We start from the raw sequence: 27393 nt of genomic DNA on the forward strand, positions 1-27393 counted from the left end.
TGCTTTTGCTCTCTAAAAAGGGGATGTCCTTTTCCTTCTTTTTTGTTTTGGGTTGGGGGGATAAGAGAGGAGAATCCAAGACAATGATGTAAACAGTGAGTCCAAACAAAAGGGGTTGAAAAATTCTGCTTTAACGTAAGCCATTGATGACCGATCTTTCTTTTTCTCTTTGCCGCTTTCTGCGTTTATATTCACTCTTACAGTTATAACTTACGATCCAAAACCATTCCTACTATTTTTCTTCTTCATTCACACTTAATGCAACTGTTGGCACCGAGGAGAATATTGTCTCAATAAATGATTTCTTCTGACAAACTCTGATATATAGAAAACCACCAATGACAAGACAGCTGAATGTTTTGATTTACATATATATATATATATATATATATATATATCAAAAGGAAGCAGTTAAGTGCTGCATCATACTGCTGTAGGCTCGTAAACCTGTTTGCATGGCTGATTATTTATATATTAGCATTGAGATTCATTAAATACATCAAATCTCAGTTGTAATTATCTTTACTGTCCACGTTAACTTGGTTGGTTGTAAGTTAATTCATGATATTTCTGATTATTTATTTACATTAATTAAGGGTTGTTTGTTTGCCTCTTAATAGAAACATTCAGCGCGTTTGTTTCGCATCTCTGAATGATTCAGTGCTGATTGATTCAACAAAACAATATTAAATGATTCAACACAGAAGTACATTCCGAATGATTCAGAGTCATTATCAAACAGCATGTCACATTCAGAGCTAATTCATACAGAGCCTCTAAATCATTCAGTATTTGAATCATTCAGCGCTTAATCATTCTGAAATAAACAAACAACCCCATCTCACTTCATTGCTTTCACGAGATATTAGATTTCAAGTTTTTTTTTGACCAAGAAATGAGGATTACTACCCCTGAACATGACTGAAAAACATGGTTTTACTTTCATCAAACATCAAAATTACACTTAATTATAGAAAATGGTTTTAGAACACTATAATTAAGTACAATGTTTGAGGTTTTCATATTTGAGGTAAATGGTAATTAAGTACAATCATCAAAGCTTTTCAACGATTACAGAAATCCCAGTTTCAGTCAAAAGAGCATGTTGATGGTAATATCCGACAAAATCAGAGCCTTTTCTTTTCCTTCCAACAAATGTCCCGTGTTCACTTTTGACCGTTTGATGTTTCAAAGCCAAAGTCAAGTTGCAATCTTGTAATTATTTGTTAATTCAATGCCCATTTCCCCATCACCATCTATTTATACACTCAACCTCTCGCCCTACCATCTTCACTTCAATAGTCACTAAGAAGAAAACACCAAGGACATACCCCTTTTCTGATATCATCCTAATTTCTTCTTCTCTGCCACATAATTCCATCTGATCTTTGAAGTTTACTGTAATCTAATGATTACACATAGGTAACTCTACACATTTCACCCATATTTTATCGTCGTTTATGATTTAGATTCCTTTGTTTAGAGAAAAGTTTCTCTTGCAGGTTCTTTTATTAACTAGTCTTTCCTTTGTGTGATAAAAGTAGAAGCTTTTGTTTATTCCTACCTATGCATGTATTGACTCGTTCTTTATTTTCCGTTCCAAGCAGCTTGGGATCCTTGGAATTGTATCAAAGATCATCTATAAGCTCATCAAACTAAAGATGAAAAAGAAAGGAGTTGAAGCAAGTCCAGTTGTTGTTGTAGTGTTTTTTATGTTCATGTTCTTGTTTTTCAGTTTTGTCGTGTCTGATAATGCTGATGAAGAAATTGAACTTCTTTTGTCTTTCAAGTCATCAATCCGGGATCCTTCTGGTTTCCTCTCAAACTGGGATTCATCTTCCACTTTTTGTCAGTGGCACGGCGTCACTTGCAATAATCTCGCTCATGTCGACAGACTTGATCTTTCTGCAAAAAACTTATCTGGGAAATTAGTTTCCTCGTCGATTTTCCATTTGCCTTTTATCCAGACTTTAAATCTCTCCAACAATCAGCTGTATGGTGAATTCCCGAGGATATGTTTTCTTCATCTTCTTCATCGCTTCGGCTTCTCAACCTTAGTAACAATAATTTCACAGGTCAAATACCAAAAGGTTCCAATCCAGACCTCGAGGTATTGGATCTTTCAAACAACATGCTGTCCGGGGAAATCCCACTAGAAATCGGATCGTTTTACAGCCTAAAATATCTCGATCTTGGTGGGAATGTTTTGGTTGGAAAAATTCCAACCTCGATCTCAAACATCACAAATTTGCAGTTCTTGACTTTGGCTTCAAACCAGTTAATTGGCCCCATTCCACATGAACTAGGCAAAATGAAGAGCTTGAAGTGGATATACGTCGGCTACAACAATCTTTCGGGTCAAATTCCAGAAGAGATCGGAACGTTAACTTCCTTGAATCATCTTGATCTTGTCTACAACAATCTCACCAGCCAAATCCCATCATCCCTGGGAAATCTCAGCGACCTTCAGTATCTTTTTCTTTACCAAAACAAGCTTACAGGTCCAATTCCAAACTCCATTTTTGGACTCAAAAAGCTGGTCTCTCTTGATCTTAGTGATAATTCGTTATCTGGTGAGATATCTGAACTGGTAATTCACTTGCAAAACTTGGAGATTCTTCATCTTTTCGGAAACAGCTTTACGGGTAACATCCCGAAGGCTTTGACTTCTTTGCCTCGTCTTCAAGTGCTTCAGCTTTGGTCCAACAGACTGTCAGGTGAAATACCTGAAAGTCTTGGAAGACGTAATAATCTCACGATTCTCGATCTCTCCACAAATAATCTCACGGGTCGGATACCAGATGGAATTTGCAGCTCGGGTCGGCTTTTTAAGCTCATCCTTTTCTCAAATTTGCTAGAAGGTTCCATCCCAAAGAATTTGAGCACCTGCACGTGTTTGCAGCGAGTAAGGCTTCAAAACAATCGTCTGTCAGGCGAATTATCTTCGGAGTTCACGAAGCTCCCTCTCATGTACTTCTTGGATGTCTCGAACAACTATCTTTCCGGCAACCTTGGAGACCAAAAATGGGACATGCCGTCGCTTGAAATGTTGAACTTGGCAGGAAACAGGTTTTCAGGGAAGTTGCCACATTCATTCGGCAGCCAAAAGATTGAGGTCTTGGACCTGTCGAGGAGCGGATTTGCTGGTACTATTCCACCTAGTTTGGGAAGCTTGACGGAGTTAATGCAATTAAGCCTATGTGGAAACAAGCTGATCGGTGAAATCCCCGAGGAGTTATCTTCATGCTACAAGCTCGTGAGTCTAGACTTAAGCCATAACCAACTCAGTGGTCGAATTCCAACAGGTTTCGCAGATATGCCTGTTCTTGGTCATCTTGATTTGTCCGAGAATCAATTATCCGGTGAAGTACCACAGCAGTTGGGGAAAATGGAATCGTTAATTCAATTGAACATTTCTCACAACCATTTACAGGGTAGTTTACCGTCTACCGGGGCCTTCCTTGCTATAAATTCAAGTGCAGTGGCTGGTAATGATCTTTGTGGAGGAGATGAGACGAGTGGTTTACCACCATGCAAAAAGGTTAAGCATCGGGATTGGTGGTTCTTGTTTGTTATTTGTTCTCTCGGGGCCTTAGTTTTGCTCGTCGTTGCTTCTTTTGTCTTCATATTCATTCGACGAAGAAACAATTTGGAGCTGAAAAGAGTGGAAAACGAAGATGGAATATGGGAATTGCAATTCTTTGATTCCAACGTTTCCAAGTCGGTCACAGTCGATGATATCACACTCTCTGCGAAAGAAGTCAATGGTATATGCAGAGGCAAGTCTTTCGTGGTGAAAGAAATGAAGGAAGTGAACTCAATTACACCGAGCTTTTGGTCTGAAATCAAACGACTCGGCAAGCTTCAGCATCCCAACATTGTTAATCTGATCGGAACGTGTTGGTCAGACAAAGGTGCATATTTGTTTTACCAGTATATAGAAGGGAAACTTTTAAGTGAAACACTTCACAATTTAACCTGGGAGAAGCGGCGAAAAGTCGCTATGGGGATTGCCAAAGCTCTACGATTCTTGCATTCCTATTGTTCGCCAAGTGTAATCGTCGGAGACATGTCACCGGAGAGAGTTATCATCGACGGAAAAGATGAACCTCGGTTACAGTTGAGCCTTCCTGGACTGTGTTCCATAGCGAACAAGCCCTTCATATCTTCGGCGTACGTTGCACCAGGTACGTGACATAGAAAAGCCCTTTTTTTAGTTGAAAATGAATCCTTGGCAAAATATTCATGGGTCAAACCCAAAGTTATGAGATATTATTTTGTCTTCAGTTCTACGATTATTGTGTCTTATTGGTGATTCATATTAGATATTCATTAATATTTCTATGAATACATGCACGTGCATGTTATCTAATATTTTCTTGCATATTTTTCCTTTGTTGACAGAAGCTAGAGAAAGCAAAGATATGAGTGAAAAGAGTGATATCTATGGATTTGGCCTCATTCTGATTGGATTATTAACGGGGAAAAGCCCCGACGATGGTGAATTCGGGGAGCAACACCAAAGCATGGTAGAGTGGGCTCGTTACTGCTACTCAGATTGTCATCTTGATATGTGGGTTGATCCCCTGATCAAGCCAGGCCATGCATTCAACGCCAACCCGAGCCAGATCGTTGAAGCCATGAATCTAGCTCTCCATTGCACCGCCGGCGACCCCATGGCTCGGCCATCCTCAACCGACGTATCTAAAACTCTACTATCCGCTTTCAAAATAACTTCCTGTGTTTCAGCCCTAAAGTTTTCTTCAACTGTTTAGGTTTTCTACTAATAATTACACAGCCTGACTTTGTTCAGAATTTTGGTTAATTTCCTTTTTTGTTTTCCCATGGTTTCGAGTTCTAAGTTACTAAAATGATTGTCATCACTCAAATGTTTTGTTTGATGGTATGCTGAATACGTACTATTGAGTGGAAAATTGTAGATAATTTAAATGCCTTCATAAATGAATTACATTTTCTGTTAAGTATCCTTGAAGATCTTCTATGCTTCCATGGCTCATCAGTCATCACTGCACTAATTAAGTTGCTTACACAAGTTTGTAACTATTAAAGTTCCAACCTTTTTAACTTAACAAATGATTTCAAAATGTAAAACGAGTAAGTGGATATCCCACCCGAAAACCCACTCTGTATCATGCGGAAAAAAAAAGGATTGAAATCTCCTTTTTTTGGAATGAGAGAGAAAAAACTATATAAAACATCTTGTTTTCCCACCTTTGATTGGCTGACATAGAGAGATCATTCTTCTCTTTTACAGCTTGGTTTTTAACTTGAAAATGGCATTTAAGGATTAGATAGAATTCACATGGATTTGGAGTTTTTGGACTCAACATCATGCCCTACTTCCTCCACTTTCATTTCCCTTTGTCTTCCCTCTTTCTTGTAGGAATTTATACCCCTTTTTTTCTTTACACTTTTGTCTTCACTTTCTCATATGTAGTTAACCAAAAAATTAACCACATCACTTAAATCTAGAGAAGTTCTACTGCATCCTTAATATACGGTTAAAGGATCTACCTAAAATATTAATATTTTTTAATATTTTCGGAAAAATACTTAATAATAACAAAATCAGTAGAAAAAAATAATAAAATCAATAACATTTTAACGAATATGTTAATAAAACCAGTAAAACATTCAATAATAACAAAATCGATAAAAACAATAATGTTTTTAGAAAGATCCTTCTGCTCTTTATCCAAAGACAAAGGGGGCAACGCGCGCCTTGTTTGTTCTTTCTGCAAATTTATATAAATATTTGTTTAATATAACACATGCTTGCCTACACCAAAAGTCAAAAGTTATAGTCACAGTTCACAAAGGGAATTGGTTGTTGCATAATTAGATGGATTGAGATATATATATATATATATATATATATATATATATATATATATATATATATATATATATATATATATATATATATATATGTATATATATATATATATGTGAGATTTTGCTTTCAACGGCAGTGAAAGGCTTGGTTTCACGCCCAGCAGCTACCTGTTAGGTCAAACAGCTAGAAAACAGGGACAATTGCTCATGGTGAAAGGGGACCGCTCTGTAAGAAAAATCCTGATGTCTTGATGATGATATTGTTTGTCATATTGTCGGACCACTATTCATATGTACAAAAGCAAGCAGCTAAAACAATGCCTGCCCTTTTATACTTTAACCTCGCATTTCAAGAGTTGTTCATGCTTGACAGGCAATGATCAAAGGATTTCAATATTCAAATGTCTGCAGCTCATGATGATATAAGAGAAAAAAGAAAAAAGAAGACGACTATTTGCAGAAATAAATTACCAACTGTTTTAAAGGGATGGGAATGCTTTGTTATAAGAGTTTGATTGTCGATATTCTAAATGAGATGGGGATAGCTCATTTCTTTTCTAACCTTTCTTGTGACAAACTTTTGCTTCAAAGTGGCAATGATGATGCTGAAGGGTTTTATTCTTTTTTTCATTCTCTGTAAGCAATGATGGCATTGACAAAAATCATTTTCCTTTTCCCTTGTGCCCAAACAAAACTTTTGGGGAGGAGATAAGTTCACATTGTTGGAAGATTCCATCAGTAAAGGAGCTTTAAGCATTAAAAATAAAATAAACTTGGTGATATTTCAAGGAGCAAACCAGCTCAGTTTTGCTGGCACAGATACGATTTTTGAAATGTTATCTTAAAAAGCTTGGAGATATCAATTATGGTTTTTCTCGGAGACCGTGCAAAAGTCTCTTCGATAGCCTGCTTTCTTCTATTAAAAAAAGCTCCTTTTTTTCCCTTAAAAATTATTGTTTAATTCAATGGGGGCATAGTCGCAGATCTTCTGTTTGAAAATATTCCCAGTAAATACCAATTCCAAAACTTTTTATCCAAAAAGTTCTCTTTTTGCATATCACAAGAACGAACCGTGTTTACATATCTCATCAACAACCCACTGAATTTCTTGGTATGGAAGAAATGGAAAGTGAGATGATCGTGCAGTTTCAGTTTGACCAATCTATTAGAATATATTTTTAAAATCATTTGCTGACATTTTTGTCATACCATGCTACCATCAATTTGATCTTTTATTAATTAGGGGGCGAAGTTTCAATCATAGTCAATTAGTTGGTAATTCAATATTTTCTTGGAATGCAAGTATTGTTAGTTGATGTGTCTAGAACTGTGTTATTTTTACATTATTTGTTATTTGTGTGATACTTAAACTGAATATTGTTATTAGGTTATTGCTTAAATTTAGGATTAAGTTTAGGAGAATGTTATTATTGTGTTATTGCTTAAATTTAAGAGTATGTTTAGCAGGTTGTTAATTTTATTTTGTTTAAATCTTAAATGTTCTTGAATAAAAATATAGTGTTTAGTTTCTTTCATCCATTCAGTTTTCTTTTCATTAAAATACCTACATTGTATCATAGTTTTTTTCTCTCAAGGGACCGTGTTAGTGCTTGCTGTCTCATGAAATGTGAAAGTAATTTTTCTTTGATTGCGTCATCTACTTTTGGAGACAATTATCAAGTTTTGGCAGTACGCATAGACAGTGATAAAACCTGACATTATTTGTTAGGGGGCATTTAAAAAGTACTTGTACATTAATCGAAATATCATGCTAATAAAAAAAACTTATAAATCCTTAAAATTCTTTGTTCACGTAAAAAATTAGAAAAAAGAAACAAATACATCAACAATAATGTTACAATTATGTTACCTAGAATTGTGAACGACGTTCTTTTAAAGAAACAAAATCAATCTGAAGTAAAAGTCTCAATATCTCTTTCGATATTAATAACCAAGTTATCTGCAAGAAATTCATCTTCCATCTTATTTCACAATCTTATTTTGGTGATCTTTATAGTTGAAAATGACCATTCACTAGTTGATGTAGACACTAGAACAGTTAAAACAAGCATGATTAATACGATAAAAAGATAAAATATTTTTTATTTTCTGTCTTTGTTAGAGCAACACAGTTGAGACAAACATGATAAATTTTACAATTTCTCATCAAGATGTATATCACACTCAAAATGCTTCAACTGAAATTCCAAATTCAATTTTTTCTGCTCAGTGAAATCAAAAGAATAATATTTTAAACAATAGTGCAAATATCATTGATATTAAAAGATTTATAATCTTCACTCGAATTCAAAGAAAATATAACTTTCAAAAGATCCATCACCTCTGTGTTAAACCTTATGTTCAATTCTTTCAATTGAAAATCAATCACTTCATTTAATATGTCAAAATGATAGTGGTGTTCCACTATTACTTGGTTTTGTTGGTGTTGTCGTGTCTACCTTCAAAATATTGTGCATTTAAATAAGGAATATTCAAATCAATCTTTTTACAAAATAATACCACATGCTTCAACAGACTTTCCCAACCATTCTCTCTCAAATCTTGAATCAACATCTTCGTACTTGAAACCAAATGCATAGCATTTACAATATCTTGAGACTTTTGTTGCAAAACTTGACATAATACATCAACAATGCCCATAATCTCTTTCATCAAATGCAAAATAAAAATAAATTCAAACAATTAAATCATTTTAAATGAACTAATGGAATCTCCTTATTGAGAATAAATGGAACCTTCAATCTTAATATTTTCAAGCACTAAGCAAGTTGCATCAAACATTGTTATAAGACTACATATAGAACGAAAATGTGAGCTCTAACGAGTATATCTGACTCGTTTTAAAGTATCAATTTGTTAATACCTTTTCCAGTTTGAAGTTTATTTGTAGCTACATATGTGCAATTGTAGCTTCTTGACTAGTATATAATTCTTCATGGCGTTTACATGAGGCATCAACAGAATTGATAATGAAACTCAATTTTTAAAAATTTGTGAACAGAAAGTACTGATAACTCTCCAAGAGAGTTATTATTTAAAATCTTTTTACTTATGCTTATGTTTTCACTTTAGCATATTAGGATCATATTTATATTGTTTTTAGTTAATTTTGCATTACATGCATTGATGGAGTGATTTGCTAATTTTGGATTAATTATTATATTTTGATGTGATATTGTTATTATGATATTACCACACTATTTGATGTTGCAATTGTTGTTATGGACTGATACGAGGTAGGATTGTTGGGTCATTGCTATAGGAATCGATACGCAGGAGAAGACTGTTGACAGCTAGATAGAATTCTAATATGGAAATGAGTCTTAATGGAAAAGACTCTCAATTTAATGTGGGGTTAAACTTACTTTTAGGGTTTTTAATTATATATAAAGGATGCGACAACCACCTTAAATAGAGTGCTTTTTAGGGTTTTATTTTATTCTTTTTATTCTTTACTTTCAACCATGGTTGCTTAGGCAATTTTGAGAATAGCAGCAGGTAGACATGAAGGTAAAGTTAACAGAGGGGGTGGTAGTGATTGGTGACAACATCAATGACAATAATGATAAGATGAATCTGAGAGGGGGTTTTATTTTTATTTATTTAAAATACTATTTAATTTATGTGGGATTTATTAAACATTGGATGATATTATTTAAGTATATTTATGAGTTCATATTAGTTAATTTTTCCCATTGATCGATTAATGTTGTTTGGTTTATTAAGGCATTAGTATATATATATATATATATATATAGATATATATATATATATATATATATATATATATATATATATATATATATATATTGCCCAGTACATTGAATCGAGAGGTGATTGTACTGTCGTAGAATAAGTGATTACGAGAGCAACATTTCAGTATAGAGAGATCTAACTGATTATCGTAGCATACTTGGTAAATTTGCATAAGTGGGTATAGAGATATAACACTACTGTGAGTTTTTGGGTGGAGTAATCAAGAGAGGAAAACCTACTAATTTATCTTTATTTTTGTTCACAACATCACATATATAATTTTGTTATTTTAACAATAACATAATTTTTTTCTTTTTGTGGTATATTTTAATAGTTCTTTTCTTCATAAATCAAAGCAATAATTGATGAAAGGAGAACAACATCAATATTGATTAAGTTGGAATAATACCACCTTTACAAAATATTATGATGTTTGTCTGCTTATTTGAAATTAAGCTATAGATGTTCCAAATGTTGCAAAATGAGGCAATATAGTAGGATTCACCGAGGACCCTAGAGCACACTTACGAGCATTTATGTAAGTTTTTGACTCATTCATACACAAGGAGTACCTGATGAGGCTTGAAGCTGAAATTATTCCCTACTCACTTGGTGAAAAAGCCAAGGCGTAACTTAACTCGCTGCCACCTGGTTCTATAGCATCATGGAATGAACTTGCCCAAAAGTTCTTATTTTCATTCAACCCTCCCAATATGAATGTTAGATTGAGGAACACCATCACATATTTCAAGCAAATGGAATATGAAAACCTTTATGAAGCTTGGGAGGGATTTAAAGACTTTATGCGGAAATGCCCAATGCACGGTTTCCAGTTTTGGACACAAATAGAGATTTTCTACAACAGACTTAACATGCAAACAAGGATGGTTGTAGATGTCTCTGCCAATGGAGCATTGTTGGACTAGTTCTACAATGAAGTGTATGATATCTTGGAGAGTATTGCCAACAATGACTACCAATACCCCAATACAAGGACTATATTGGGTAGACATATTATAGTAGTGGGAACGATGCTCTTACACACTGACCACATGTGACAACATTGACTGAAATGATAAAGAACATGAAAAAGTTTGGAGGTATGTGTGAGGTAAAAGCTACATCTCTTGTTAATTGTGTTTATGTAGTGATAACTATAATTTTGAAGAATGTCCAAAACCTTGAGTCTGTGTATTTTTTAAGAAATTACAACAAGAATGAAAATGTCAATGCTTATGGGAACACCTACAATATGAACTTCTGAAATCATCCTAACTTTTTTTAGAGGTGTCAGAATATAGCCAACCCCATTACGATATTGCAATCGACTTTTAGGAATACACACCAACATTATTCGAAGCAACAATATACTTAGCAACAACCAATGTTGCAACATCAGCAGTCCATTATCAGGCAATGCCACAACAACACACAACAATCAACAAAATTTTCAATGCCATTCTTCCAACCAAACCCTAACTTCAACATCGAAATTGATTAAGTCTCTGAAGGAGTAGATCTTAAGAAATGAAGTTGTGATCCAAATCCAGTCAGCATCGCTAAGAACATTAGAGAATCAAGCTGGATAGCTAGCCAATGCGCTCAACAATAGACCACAAGGAGCATTGCCGAGTAACATTGAAGTTTATAAGGCTTAAGGGAAAACTCCTTACAATGTGCATTGCAAAGCCATCACAACATGTAGTGGACTCCACCTTGGAAAATTAAAAGATAAAACAAGAAAGACGATGAGAAGACTAGACAACAAGCGAAGATTAAGGAGTTGGACGTAGAGATTCAAATACCCAATGTGGATGATAAAACAAAGGATACAGGACATAGCAATAATTATGTGACATTGCCACCTGTTATGCCACCAACATTACCTGTACAATATAATCCAAGACCTCCACCTCTATTTCCTCAACGATTCCAGAAAATCAGGGAGAACCAAAAATTTAGAAATCCATTGATGTGCTGTAACAATTGCGCGTTAACATAACATTGCTGAAAGCATTAGAGTAAACACCAAACCATGTTAAATTTATGAAGAGGTGTTTTTCAAGAAACATAGAATTGGTGTAGCGACATTGTCATGAGAAAATTACCCAATAGTTAAAGGAAAGAACTCACATTGCATCTCAATGACCAACAAATTACATTTAATGTGCTCGACCTTCACTCATGCAATGAAAAGGCGAATATCATGATGTTGACATTGTTGAAGCAATAATATAAGAGCAATTAGATGAATGTGGGAGCATTGAAGAACTCTTTAATTAATGTGAGAAAAGAAAACTTAGATGAGCCATAGGGGAACCAATGCTTCTATATTGATCGCGACATCAACAACAGTTCTACACCACTAATGCTGACTACAAAGTTACAGTATGAGCATCTAAGAAAAGCTACAAATGCTACCATGGTTCAAAATGACACTAGAACATCGACGTAACAAGGAATGATTCACAAGGCTTTGACAATGAAGGCCCTCATATGCAAAGTCACCCTTAAAGGCGTAGTATTTCTATGGTGACAATGAAGAAGTGTGTTTCATGGCTGATTCCAGCAAGCAAGAGTTTTTCTTTGAACAATGTTTCGACCATTTAAGTGTAAAAATCTGAAGCTGTACGATAATGTCACAGCAACCATCAACAAGTAAAAAGGATCATTTTACTATGACCTAGGAGAAGTTACCACAAACCTCCATTTTACTATGTGAAATAATTTTTTACATGTTTTCAATATTCATTTATAACATTAGATTAGATTAGATTATGTTTATTTATTTATTTATTAGTTATATTTAATGCTTTTATCTCGAGTTTTTTTCCAGCAAATGCACCATTGATCACCATATTGTCCTCAATTTGTACTTTTCTTGTTACATTTGCTTCACATCATTAGTTGCAGTTCCAAATAACCATTGATGCACAACATCTTCAACATTATTAGGGGAGTATAGTTTTCCTTTTTCCCATGTTTTCTTTTATATTATTTATTTTTGTATGCATTGAGGGCAATGCACATCTCAGGTTGGAGTGTGTTGTTTTTTTTTACGTTGCATTTATTTTTCTTGTTCATGTTGTAAAGTTTTTGTTCATATTGTCGATGCATTAGGATTAGGATGTTGTTGTAGATGATGAAATTTTTAAACTCTTTTTGATGAAATTCAATGACGATTTATTTTTCTTTTTGAGTGGTGAAATGTATTAGGAATGTGTTAGATTCTTGCTAAGGTTAGGATTTTGTAGGAAAACTTTAACACAATGGTGTATGCTTTCAATACTTAGAGACATTAGAAATTGTTGAACCCTATAAATCTCACAGCATTAGTAGATACTATAGCAAAACATTTGAACTTTTTTTTTAAATGCTTCAAATGCTAGAGGTGCCTAACACTGCCTCTAGCATTGTTTTGGACAAAAGGATATTAAAGGTACCCAAAATTGGCTATAGTGAAAAACAATGCTTTTCAAATTACAATCTATTAGAGGTGTCTAAAACTGGATTTAGTAACGAAATGTAAATAAAAACAGATCTTGGAGGTGCCCGACACTGACTCTAGCGATGAAATAAAGTGAGGAAGATGTTGCTATAGCATTGAAAATCTAAAAAAAAAGTTAGTAAGAATAATTTTTTTAATTAGCGAAGTATTGATTGGATACACCTTGCTTGCACACTACATCACTCTATGGATTCTGAGTTTGTTAAGTTGACAACACATTCCTTAACTTGAGATCAGTTAATGCTACCACATTTGTGGTAGCAATAAAAAATTCAAAGCGATGAAAGAATGAGTTAAAAATATAAGTTGGCTTGGAAGCATATTATTTAGCATAATCATTCTTTGCATTGTAGTTGCTTGAGGACAAGAAAACACTTAGGTTTGGGGGGTGTGATAACTCTCCAAAAGAGTTATTATTTAAAGTCTTTTTACTTTGGTTTATGCTTGTACTTTAGCATATTAGGATCATATTTAGATTGTTTTAGTTAATTTTGCATTACATGCATTGTTGGGAATGATTTGGTAATTTTTGGATTAATTATGATATTTTTCTATGATATTGTTACTCTAATGTTGTGACATTGTCTAATGATACAGTTGCTGCTGTGTGCTGATATGAGGAAATATTGTTGGGTCGTTGCTGTAGCAATTGATGCGTAGGCAAAACTGTTGACAGTTGGACAAAATCCTAATATGGAAAAGAGTCTTAATGGAAAATGACTCAATTTAATGCAAGCTTAAACTCTACTTTTTAGGAATTTTAATTATTATATAAAAGATGCGACAACTACCAATTAAAGAGAGTTTTTTTAGTGTTTTATTTTATTCTTTTCTTTTCTTCACCGTCAACATCCTATTAGGCAATTTTGGGGAAGAGCAGCAGCTGAACGTGAAGGCAAAGTCATCACCGAGAGGTGGTGGCTGGTGATCAGCGATATCATCAACGACAACAACAATAAGACAAATCCGAGAGGGGCTTTTATTTTTGTTTAGTTGAAATACTATTTAATTTATGTGGAATTTGTTAAACCTTGGATGTTATTCTTTTTAAATATATTTTTTGAGTTTCATGTTAGTTTTGTTTGCTCATTGATTCGATTGATGTTTACTTGGTTTTATTAAGGCATTAGTATAGAGATATATTGGCCTAGTCTATTGCATCAAGAGGTGAATTGCATTGTGTGAGCAATGCATCGAGAGGTGAGTTCACTGTCACAACATTAGTGATTGTGAGAGCAAAGTTTCAGTATAGAGTGTAACACCCTTAACCCGTATAGTGTACTCTTACAAGTTAATGATGTCACACTAAACATTCAAAACATTCTTAACCCAAAATAGGTAAAAAAAATTCTTTCACAAATTCCATATTTGTAACCATTTATATTAAAATAGTTAATCAGAGAAAATCAAATTACAACAGTTCGACTTCTATTTCAAATCATGTTTCAGGAAATAACAGACAGTTCTGCTCTGTTTCCTATAATAAATAAATTGTCTATAAATGTTTGATTAACATCCAATCAATTAATATTTAAAACATAGTTTAATATCAAAATATTTATTAAAACTATTAATTTATTAATTGCTAACCATATTTATAAAATTCCAAATATTTCTTACTCGTATACGTGCTAGCTAGAAAATTTAGAACACAATTGGATATCATCACTGTTACCTGTAATTATCCATTGGTGATTGATGCCAAGCTCAGCTCCTTACTCCTTTTGCTTTCTTTTTACCTACGCGTGAAAATCATCACACACTAGTATACACTTAATGAGGCAATCATAGAATTATTCAAGGCAATGCAATATATAAATGTAACAATAAATATTCAATGCATCATGATCACTTTACTTGTATTTTCAATCATGCTACTAATATTAACATGATTTGAATCACATATAAAATTTCTTACCAATATAATTGTTAGTTATTCCATAAGCTCATAAGCTTATTCACATGTTTTTCATTTATTACCCAATAAACCATAGCCCAAAATATAAACCTATGAGGTCCCCGCTATACGAGTCAAATATTACACCGTAGTGCTTTCTCATGAGGTTGGGTCATGCCTACCTTCTGTGCTAGGTATACTTTAATACAGTCCTGAATATGACGCCATAAGGTCGTGCCCACCATATGCACTAGTTATCCTTTAGTGCAATACTGAATATGCTGCTGCTGGACTCTATGGCATGTCATTAATACCACTGACCTTCAATAACATACTTGGGCTTATAGTCTTTAATTAATTCATCCATGGAAAAATATACCAATTAATTTAGCATTGGGTAGTTTATACACAAAATATATTCACATATATGTATATGCAAGAGATCAATGCATTTGATATTTAGCTTTTGACATATTCAAAACATGTCAAAAACATGATAAATGGCATAAATATCATGCTAATATAAATAAGGTAGACTCATCGCAAGTCTTCCTAGTGATGTATAAAACATCCATGTATAATTCATGCATGCATTTTACTCACTTGACATTATATACAAGTCAAAATATAAGCCTCACTAAGCTTTATCTTGATCATTTGCTTTCGATTTGCTTATATTCCCAATTTTTTTCACAATTTCATGTTCTAGTTGTTGCACTACCTTCAAAGAAATATTATTCTGTATTAATCTATACCTTCAAAATTATTCCTTTTATACCTATAGAAACTAGAATCAAATAAAATCTAACCATTCAAGGCACTTCTTCTATTCAATTTGTACAATTTATAGAGAATTTTCAAAGTTGACTTACAAAAGTTGTTTTGAGCAGAATCTGCTGCCCTATTTTCTGACCTATCATTGATAAAAAATTCATATTTTTATATACACCTCAAAATCAATAGTTGTTTTTCTACACAAAACTAGACTGATATGAAACTCCAATGGTATAAAAATCATTCTCTAATCATTTATGTATAATTTATGGTGATTTTGTAAACTTATTGTTCCGATCACAAATCCGGGCAGATTTCACCAATTTGCATTTTTGGCTTATTCACTAATTCTATTAGCATACCAAAGGAACAATTATGTATGAACCATAAAACACATAACAATTAGAAGTCACTTCTTACCATAGTAACTCTGTCATTGGCTCATCACAAGCCAATGTTTGTTCAATAACATAAGTACAAATTAAATTTGCACTCACCTGGTGTCCTTAGCTTGTAAACCTTCCTTAGATATTCACATTCCATCCTTAAGCTTCTCCTTATCTTAAATCATGTTTGATCTTGTTTTCAAGAACAAAATCTAAATGAGCATCATTTACAAAACATATGTAATTCAAAACACATATTATAATCATACTAACATAGGCACACATTAGAAAATAAATTCCTAAAAATCTTCTGATGCTCATTCGATACACTTTTCATGTCACAACTTACTTGTTGACCTTAACACTTGTAATTGAACATTCAATTTCCTTTTTATCCAAATTTCACATAACATTTTCACTTAAGTTCCCAACTTTTCCATGTTTGTGATTTTATCCTCAACTTTTACAAACTTTCCAAAATGACCCAATTTCACATCCTAACATTAATTTCAACATTCTAACATTAATTTCCAGCATAGTACATCAACTATTGAACAATTACACATTGATCTTATAACTTTGTAAGGCTTGTAGAATCCTTACTACATCATTTCCAACCCTTATATATTTTTTCCATAAATTTTCTTATCCTTAAACACAATGGTCTAATTCTTCAAGGTTAGGGTTCCATGATTTTTCACTTGATTTCAATTGATTCAAGCATGAAATTAACCTCAAATCAAAATTTCCAAGCTTCTACAATTAAACCCTAATCTAATTTCATCAAAATACAAATATTCCCAAATTAGGGTTTAGGCTGAGAATTATTAATAACATTTCTAGGAGGTTTTGATAATCACACAAGCTTGGAAATGTTTCTATAACCTAAATAACCTCAAAATCCATAATTAATTCATGAACCCTAACATGAACAAAAACCTTAAAATTTGGGAACTTAACATCAAGCATTATTAGCATGCAATAATGGCTATCAAATGATAGAGCTCTTCAAAAAGAACAATTTTCTTTTCCATAATTTTACCCAAAAACCAAAGGAAATTGCTCCAAAATAAAAAATAAAATTTCTCTTATCTAGGGTTATGAGGAGCACGTAATGGATGTTGAAGAATGCCTCATTTTCATGAAATTTCTAGTCAATTTCACGTGCATGTGTCATTTATTAAGCTTAAATGAATTTAAAATTCATTTAATTGGGAAATGACAATTTTACCATTAATGAAACTTGATCATTACATCCATACCAAACCACATGTTACTTATCATCTTTACAAAGTCAAAGATGAAAAAATCATTATGCTCTTTACAACTTTTCCCATGCACTTTTCCAAAAATTTAATTTTGCCATTTTCATCTAACGGTCCAAATTGAACATGGAAATAAATTCTCAAATCAAAAGATCCATATTATTTTCCATCATTTTATAATGTGGAAATAATATTTCTAAGCTTAATTTAATGTCCTTCAAATTTTCTCCAAATTCCTATTCGTTCCGATTTAATGAATTTTTACCGGACTTTAACACTTTCTAAATTTTAACACAAATTTCGGATAAAAAAATTGATTCCCACCAATGTATCATTCTTGGGGGTGAACTATTTATGGTGTCAAAACACCTAACTTTTTAAAATTACACTTTTGGTCCCTAAACTTTTAAAAAAATAAATTTGGTTTATAAACTTTTCCAAACTTTATACTTTGGTCACTAAACTTTCAAAATTTATATTTTGGTCACTACCCAAAATTTTGGTGTATTACATAGAGAGATATAGTTGACTGATTATCGTAGCATACTTGGTAAATTTGCATAAGTGGATATAAACATCTAGCATTGCTGTGAGTTTCTGGGTGGAACCATTGAGAAAGGAAAACATGCTAAGTTAATGTCAGACGCATTGGTCGTATTGCTGTGGAATAATTAATTGCATGATTGAGTTTAACAATTCCATAATCTTTAGCTGCTTTCATTGCCATTGTTGTGATTCTCTTCATCCCTTCATATCTTTATTCGAATATTTATTTTAGCTTTTATATTTTTATGTCTTTGTTCATAGTATCACATATATGATTCTATTATTTTATTTACTTAATGTTATAGCAATTCTCTAAGTAATTCTAATCTCTGTGGATATGATACTCGATGCATTAATTTGCATCTACTTTATTACTTGACATGATAATGTATGCTTGCACTTTTACTGTTACATTATTTAAAGTATCATGTACCTCTCAAGATGTATTAACAAGAGCCAATTGTAACTAATGAGCAAAACAATGCACATAATAAGCATAAGAATAATCATTAAGAAATAATTCTTTCAATCCTCTCCACTTCCCACGCATATTACTAGCTCCATCGTAACCTTGATCACGAATATCTTGAACATTAAGACCATGACGAGATAGAATAACACATATTTCATTTTTAAGAGTTAATGCCAATGTATCTTTAACATGTGTAAGATAAAAAACGCTCTCTAATATAACCATATTATCAACAAATCTCAAAACAAGAGACATTTGTTCTCTTTTGGATTCATCATGAGCTTCATCAACAATGATGCAAAATTTTGAATCTCTAATATCTTCACAAATCTTATTTCAAACTTTATTAGCAATAACATGTAAAATTGTCTTTTAATTATCTCCTTTTGAATTAAAGGAGAAACATACTTAGCATGCTTAAGGGCATTTTCCAACATAACTTTTTAACATCTTCATTATATGATGCCAAAAGCTCATCAACTCAAGAAAAATTTCATGATTTTTTGAATTAAGTGTCTTATCATGACCTCTAAAAGCACAAGCATGAAATGCAAGCCATCTAACAACATCTATCAAAGTTTTGACTCTTAGTTTTTTTCAAAATTTGTTCTAGTTTTTCTTGATGTATTACTTTTTCAATATTTCTAGATTTCTTCATTAATCCACACAATATCTTACAACATTATTATGCGATGAACAATGATCATCTCCAATGTGATTAAGAAAAGCAAAATTCTTTTCAAAATTTACTTTTTCCAACTTTTAAACCCTTTAACAATGAATACATCTCAATCAGGTTGTCTACCATGTAACGCCCTAATCCGGTCTGACCTAAAATCTGAAGGATTAAAATGTCACATGGAACCACCTAAATGGCTATCAATTTTTTAAAAACATTTAATATCTCTATATTCAAAACATATTAAAATACCAAATACAAATACATTTACAAAGTATGCGAGAGCCCCATATAGTAGTATCCAAAATACGTAAGTTTAAAAGTAGAGTTTACGACTCAAATATTACACAAAAGGGTCTATGAAAGTACATGACCACTACAATATTGGAAACGTACTCTGATAGATAATCAAGTTTGGAAATTCTAAATCTAGTGAAGAGTCCCTCAACTGGCACCTAAGAATATGCGCATAGAAACACATTTCATACGTTGAGTTCACAAGCTCAGTGACATACAAATAACTCAAATATACTATAGCATCCAACAAATGAGTATGCTACAATTATAATTATGAATCATGCATGCATTTATCACACAATGAAAATCGTCATTGTGTAACTTATAGCATCATAGAACTCACACCTATTTGCTTAATATACCTTAGGTAAGATCTGGGTCACATAGCATCAACATCTTACTATACACTAAACTAGGCCCTGGATACGTAGCGTCGTCACCTTTCCAAGCTAGTCTACTCTTCTCGAGTACTCGGGACGTGTCTGGGTCACTTAGTATCAACTCGAAGTCCAATTAGCGGTTTGAATGCCATCGCATTATATTGTATATATGGATATTCTCTTACTCAACTATATGTCGTACTCAATTAACTTGGGTGTCCTCGAAGTTTCCCAAGCATCAAGCAAGGCATAAATCTTATGGAATCTTACCTCATAACAGTCTTATGTTATCACACAAATTATTAGGGTTCTTATTTATAAGCTTATTAAATAGTTTTCCCTTCTAACGGAACCTATTACGACTCTCTATCACAAGTTAGGCTTATAGCCCAAATATTAACGATCGTATCAATACTCCTTATTGGGTATAAGTACTTCCATTCCCATGGTGTCACTTCTTCCCCGAGTATGGATACTAAAAATATATTCGATGTCTTGGAAAAAGCCTCAGTGTCGATATTACTCCTAAAAGTATCGATATTCTACCCTCAATATCGATACTTTCATGAGTACCGATACCAAAATCACATTCGATGTTTAGGAAAATACCTCAGTATCGATACCCCTACTAGGAGTTTTGATACTCTACCCTGAGTATCGATACTCCCTTAAGTATTGATAACAAAATTGACCACTAGAATATGATCAAGTCCCTAAGTATCGATACTAGGCCTCTGAGTATAAATTCCTCATGAATAGCATCGCTAATTCCTAAGGGGTATCGATACTCTCCTCATAAACCCTTTGAATTTTTCCCATCCAATACCAAAAAACCATGTTCTTCTCGTGAAAAACCTCCCAAATCACTCTTAAAGTATCCCTAAGACCCTCAAATAGTGTTAAAGGCTTATTTAGAGTTAAAGAGTAATAAAAGGTCAACACTTTATGCATGAACAACATCAATAACCCATTTTCATGTTAAAAATCCAAAATTCACCCAAATGACTCATACACTCATACAAGCATCAAAACTAAACATGTTGATCTACAAGCAGTAAGGAGAGGTTAGAAGTGTGTTACCTTACAACTAGGAGTTGTAGGAATAACCTCAAGCTCACCCAAGAACCTCATTGTTTTTGCCCTTTACTTTTGAGCTTTCACCCACCTCTCTCACTAGAAACAATAAGAAAATGAATTACTATTTCATCTCTAAGACTTAGGAAGGCTGGAAACTTGATTTTAAACATTAAAAAAGCTAGTATCACCCTAAGGCTTTCAAAACCAAAAACCCCCTCTAAACTTCTCCTATGGCTACCATAATCATTTGTGGAGAGTAAGAGCCCAAAAGAATGCTCTAGGAATGAAGATTACAAAATTTTCCTTCACAAATATGATTTAGGAAGAATGGAGGCAAAACACTCGCCTTTGGAACTTACAGGAGTGAATGAGAAGAGTTTTAAAATAATGAAGAAGACAAGAATGAAGAGGAGTTAATTCCCACGGTGGCATAAGCACTCTTTAAAGATTTTCAACTTTTAAAAGATTTTTGGGTAATTTACCACCTTAGTCATTCCTTATTTGTCCTCAATTAAAAAAAACCCTTTTTACATCATCTTGGGCCCCAAATCTAAACCCAATCATTCCAAAATTGGATAAGGGTTCCATGCAAACCTAATGGGTTTATTTAATTTTCTCTCGGGTTAGCCTGAACTACTAACCTGAGATTCAGGACACTACATACAAGATTTCATGGTAAAAAGATAACATGGAAAACAATGTGCAACATCCATAGTTAGAGAATACTCGAGCCAATAAAAAATTGAGCAAACCAAGAATATTGAAAACGCCTATGATGTTTTTCATAAGAAAATGAATAATTAGAGAGACGAATTTGATATGGACCTACTCTCAAGTACACTCATCGAATTTCATCTCGTTGATTAACTGTATATTCTCACATCAACTTACGTAACCTAAGATCACATTCTATGAACTAAACATTAATTCTTCAACAACCGGAGACTTTAGATGAGGTTGACTATAACTTTGATGACCAAGCCTTGGAGTGTTCAATGACATACTAATTTCTATACTATCAACGTCTTTTTCCTGAAAAAAATAATCTAATCTTTTTTGCTCATAATTTCACATAATTTGTAACATATAACCATAAAAATATATTAATTTAATTTTAAAATAAATTCACACAGTATACAAATTAATCAATAAATTTTAAAAGTTCTATTTATACTTTAAGTAAAACCATAAATAAAGATTTAATTGAAAAATTAAAAAAAAACTTACCTCTAAATGAAATAAAATACTTGATAACTTGATTAAAGTCTTTAACTCATAGAAGATGAACAACTCAAAAATATAAACAACTAAAAAAGAAAAAAACACAAAGAAATTTTTGTATATTGATATAAAAATAACAAAGAATAATTGATTTTTATTCATTTAAAAGTAAAATAATAATTTTAAAAAATAAATGTTAGTTCTTTTCAATAAATAATATCTAGGTGGTTTTCAAGTTTCAAAGTAATATACATATTCTATAGGTAATGAAATCTAATAATTTATGTAACACCCTCAATCTGTCTCCGACCCGGATACGAATCCAATTTGTCACATTGACATTTCAAATATTTACTATTACAAAATAGTGAATAATTTTAAAACTTTTACAAAATACAACTGAATAATTACATAAAATACAATCATATGATTTTACAAAATCGATTATAGCATATCGGATTCAAATCTTTATTTACATGCCAACCACAATCAATATTATAAAATACATACTATTCAATTCTTTTCTGATCTGATCATTGGAAAGGAGAAACTAACATGTCTTGCTTAACTTTTATCATTCTTCCTCTTCTCGGAACCTACGTGTGAAACAATCACACGCTAAGTCGTTGACTTAGTGAGCCATAAAAACATATAATAGAAACCATAAAACATTTCACATAACAGAATGCATACATGCACATATACCATCATTATCAACATCAACATCATTATCATGATCTCTATCATTATCATTAACCCATTTATCATATGATCTTGTACTTATCATTTCTGTATATCATATAACACATATATCATTTCACAAAGAAACACACATAACATCATATAATTCATGTAACACATTTCATATCAGCAAAAGCATATATATCACATATATTGTACTTGTTATTATCTTTTTATTAGCCCATGATACACATATGGTTCAGTGTAAACAATAATAACATGATATCATATAATAATGCAAACACTTTTGATATCTTTATAGGCCCATATACATTACTAAGAACTTAAGGTATGCGAGTACACTGAGGTTGTGCACATATGTTGTCATCACAACTCGTATAAATTCCCACTAGGGGCACTGAACACTTGTCCTGAAGAACCATTATGTCCCGAATGACCACTTTGTCCCGAAGGACCACATAGAACCCTCGACTCTTGACATGCCAACTATACCCTTAGCTCTCATATCACATAACATGGGCATTATCATTTATGTTTCACATATTCATATAGGCACATATTTCACTTACACGTAGAACATTTTCATATGATTCACATTCACTTGTCACATGACTTATATATTGTTCTTATGTCTTCTCATAGACATATATTCACATGTTCACATAGTCACATAGCTTATATTCTTTCTCCCGTAGTCATATAGGTCCATATCATATAACATATATCACATGTGCATGTAATCACATAGATCATATCATATAACTTATATCATTTCTCATGTGTTCATGTAAACACGTATGTCATATCTTGTTTACATATGTTCATATATACATCACATAACACATAGAGTAACATATAAACTTATACATGTATTCATATACATACTTTCATATAGTCCGTATATCAATGCTATATAACTTATCTCACAATTTTACATAATCACTTATATCACATTAATTATATATTATTTCCATGTATTTACTTATATTGGTTTCACGTATCTTATATTACCTATTCCTATAATCACTTATGTCAATACCACATAGCTTGTATTATAATTTCATATTCATGTAGTTCAATATCACATATTGCATATACATGTAATCATGTAGATCATATCACATATAATAACATATGACATATATATACCTATTTCCATGTACTCATGCACACATAAGTATCACATCAATCACAAATCAAATAACATCTTAGTAGTCCCTTCTTACCATAGTAACTCCGTCACTGGCTCATCGCAAGCCAATGTTTGTTCGATAACAAAAGTACAAATTAAATTTACACTCACCTTGACACTTTATATATCCAAATCCACTTCTATGATTTATCTCTTTGGATTGATCCTAACTTTGTGATCGTTTCAGAACTTGCTTGTTCTCGATATCTACACAATCATACATATAATATACATATCAGCATTCCAAATATTATGATTCAATCCTTTATTTCTTAGACTAAAAGAAAGATTTAATTCTATTTTCCTCTTGAAGTAGTGTCGGTACCCCCATAGGGTATCGATACCCAAATTGCATTCGAAGTTCTTGTTCCAAAAATGGTATCGATACTCTCCTTAGGGTTATTGGTACTCCATGTATCGATACTACCCTCCAATTACATTTATAAAGGTATAATTACATTTAAGCACCCCAACTATGTAAAAGTTACACTTAAATCATCAATCTTTTCAAACTTCCAAAATGGTCATATTCACATCTAACGCTCATTTCAATTCCAAAACAGTAATTTCCAGCATGGTACATCAACTATTATCCAATTATACAATCATTCAAAAACTTTTCTAAAATTATTAAATTGGTCCCCAATTTTTCAAAAATTATAGAATGGTCCCCAGATTTTTCTAAGGCTTGTAGAATACTTCCAACATCATTTCCAATCTTATATAATTTTTCCATAATTTTTCTCACTCAAATACATCATGGCCGAATTTTCAAAGAATAATTTCTAAAAAGATTCAACATGTTTTAACCATAAATCAAGCTTGAAAATGAATCTAGAACCTCTAAATCATCAATATTTATCATCAATTTCATGAATCCTATCATGAAAATAAACCATTAGATTTGAGATCTTTGCAATCCAGCAAGATTAGAAAGAAATATTGGTACCAAATGATAGCGTTTTTCGCGTAGATCACTTTCCTATTTCATAGCATAAATCAAATTCCAAAGGAATTGACTCAAAAATTGAAAACAAAATGTTTTCTTACCTTTGGGAGAGCTCACATCTTTGCTGCTGGAAGATGAAGAAATTCATATGATAATTCTTCATCTTTCTTTATAATAAAAATAAAAAAATTCCTTAAATGTTAAATTACCACTTTACCCTTGAAATCAAAATATATATACTAACTTACCCTTAATGAACTTGATATTTACATTAATACCAATCCACAAAAACCTTATCATCTTCCAAAGTCAAATATGAACAAAATATTTTCCCACTTTACCATTTTTCCCTTGCAATTTTCAAAACTTACAATTCTGTCACTTTAATCCAACAGTCTAAATTAAACATGGAATTAAACTCTTAAATATTATTTTCCAACATTTAAAAATATGAAAATAATATATTTAATCCTTATTTTCGAAACCAATCGTATTTTTTAAAATTACCATTTTTGATAGGGAAGCGGTGGCGGGTTGATGAATGTTGTTCTTGTTGAAGAATCAAACCTAGAAAGCTCTAGACTCGATGAAGAACAATGAGGAATGAATAGAGAAGGTGGCGGCAATAGCTAGGGTTCTTTTAGGGTTTCTTTGGGGTGCTGAAAACAAGGTAAGAAACAATATTAGAACAAGATAAACAAAATATAAAGAAATTGAAAATAAAATAAGATAACCAAGAAATCAAAAGATCTCCCTTATGAAGGTGAACGGTAAAGATGATAATGGTAAGGATGGATTTGTGGAAAATAGATGGATAAGTGTCCTATCGAGCCCTCCTAGTCGCAATGAAAAGGCAAACACGATAATATGGCTCTAACCAACCCTTCTAGTCGTGATGAAAAGGCAAATTGGAGTGTGAAGATTAATCTCCCTCACAAGAACTTGAAAGAACTCAAGGAGAAGAAGCTTCGAAGGCACAAGACAATCAACACTTGTAAAAACGAACTCTCGTTGTATTATTAATCAAAGAAATCTTCAATTACAAAGTTTAATGAAGCCTCCTTTATATAGGGGCTGAGTTCTAAAGGTCCTAAATAACTAATGAATAAAACAATAATAAACTAAACATTTCTTAACTCTAATTCCTAATAAAATAATAATAACTAAAGAAAATATTTTTAACCCAACCTTAATTCCTAATAAAATAATAAATCTAATCCTAAAAGATAATGCATCATCCTATATTAAGTTATATTACAAATAATCAATAAAAATATTGAAAATTCGTAATATTTACAATATTCCGTATTAATCCCGTATAGGATTTTCTGCATGCACCGTCTTCAGTAAAATAGCCATATCATAAGTTCTCGATATCGGATTGATGCAATTAAAGAACCTTTGGAAAGATAAGAGACAAACGGTCGTATATTCAGAAGACATCTTGACTAAATAAGATCAGGATACCATTCAAAAAGTCGTCGTAAGTCTGCTTCTGTTCTGATCTTCTTTTCCAATGCTTGGATGAGTGGATCATTTGGAAGAGTTATTACTTCTTCCTTTAATGTGAGCCTTGTGATGCATGTATCATCCTCCCTTTCTTCAAAAAGATTCGACCTCGAATCTGAAACATTAAAGGGAACACCATTAGAATCGTTTAATGATTCATTCACATTATACTTACCGAATAGATATACTTTGAATCTTCGAGACTTTGTTCTTCTAATAGGTTCGAGTAGAAACATTAGTCCAAAGAAGCATGTATTATGGAATATGGTGCATGTATCATTCCCCCACTCCTCAAAAGGATTCGTCCTCGAATCTAAAAATCCAAAAGAAAGAGATTTAGATGTGTTAAAAGAAAAACTTGTGAAACATTTACCAGGATCAATGTGATGTGTCTTTATGCGTTTTAGTCGAGGTTTCTTCTTTGTAGGAACTGATTTCTTGAAGTCTTGAAATCCTATTTTGCATACAAGTCTTGTAATCTGATGTTTTGGTTGAAATTCAACATGGCGTCGGCCACTGTTGGCTTTATGTATGATTATTTCGGATAATTTCTCCATGGTTTTTTTGTGTGGCGAGAATGAGTGTTTAAAAACCATGTCAACTGGTTTGTTAAAGTAATCCCTTAAGTCTCCTAAGTGGGGTTCATGAATTAATGATTCCCGGGAGGAGCTTTGTGGACTGTAGAACTTGTTTAGTTGGCAAGGAAACTCATATACAAGATAAAACTCATTAAAAGCACTTTTAAAAGTATGGGTAGAAATATAAAAAATATTTGAGTTATCGTGATATAAATCTTTGATATGTTCAATTCTCGGAATAGTATTATGAGTTTGATAGGTAAGAGTATACCTTCGTGGTAGTGTATCGTCTACTGTGTTTTGCTTACCTCGGTATGTTACGCACTTA

At 32.5% G+C, this 27393-nt stretch overlaps 1 protein-coding gene and 1 non-coding gene across 2 annotated transcripts; one reads left to right on the forward strand and one right to left on the reverse strand.

Annotated features, from left to right (window-relative positions):
* Positions 1–1285: 1285 nt before the first annotated feature.
* On the forward strand, positions 1286–4980 carry LOC120150920 (probably inactive leucine-rich repeat receptor-like protein kinase At2g25790). Its single transcript, XM_039163514.1, is given in 4 exon segments — positions 1286–1422; positions 1608–1998; positions 2001–4187; positions 4405–4980. Coding segments are annotated over 3 exon segments (2895 nt in total). The 5' UTR covers positions 1286–1422; positions 1608–1661; the 3' UTR covers positions 4776–4980.
* A 5375-nt stretch (positions 4981–10355) lies between these two features.
* On the reverse strand, positions 10356–10462 carry LOC120151006. Its single transcript, XR_005518574.1, has one exon. It is a non-coding gene; the product is annotated as a small nucleolar RNA R71 (small nucleolar RNA).
* Positions 10463–27393: the final 16931 nt, after the last annotated feature.

This window comes from Hibiscus syriacus, unplaced genomic scaffold (genome assembly GCF_006381635.1).
Source record: "Hibiscus syriacus cultivar Baekdansim isolate YM2019G1 unplaced genomic scaffold, ASM638163v2 tig00002793_pilon, whole genome shotgun sequence".
In the NCBI taxonomy this organism is placed as follows: domain Eukaryota; kingdom Viridiplantae; phylum Streptophyta; class Magnoliopsida; order Malvales; family Malvaceae; genus Hibiscus; species Hibiscus syriacus.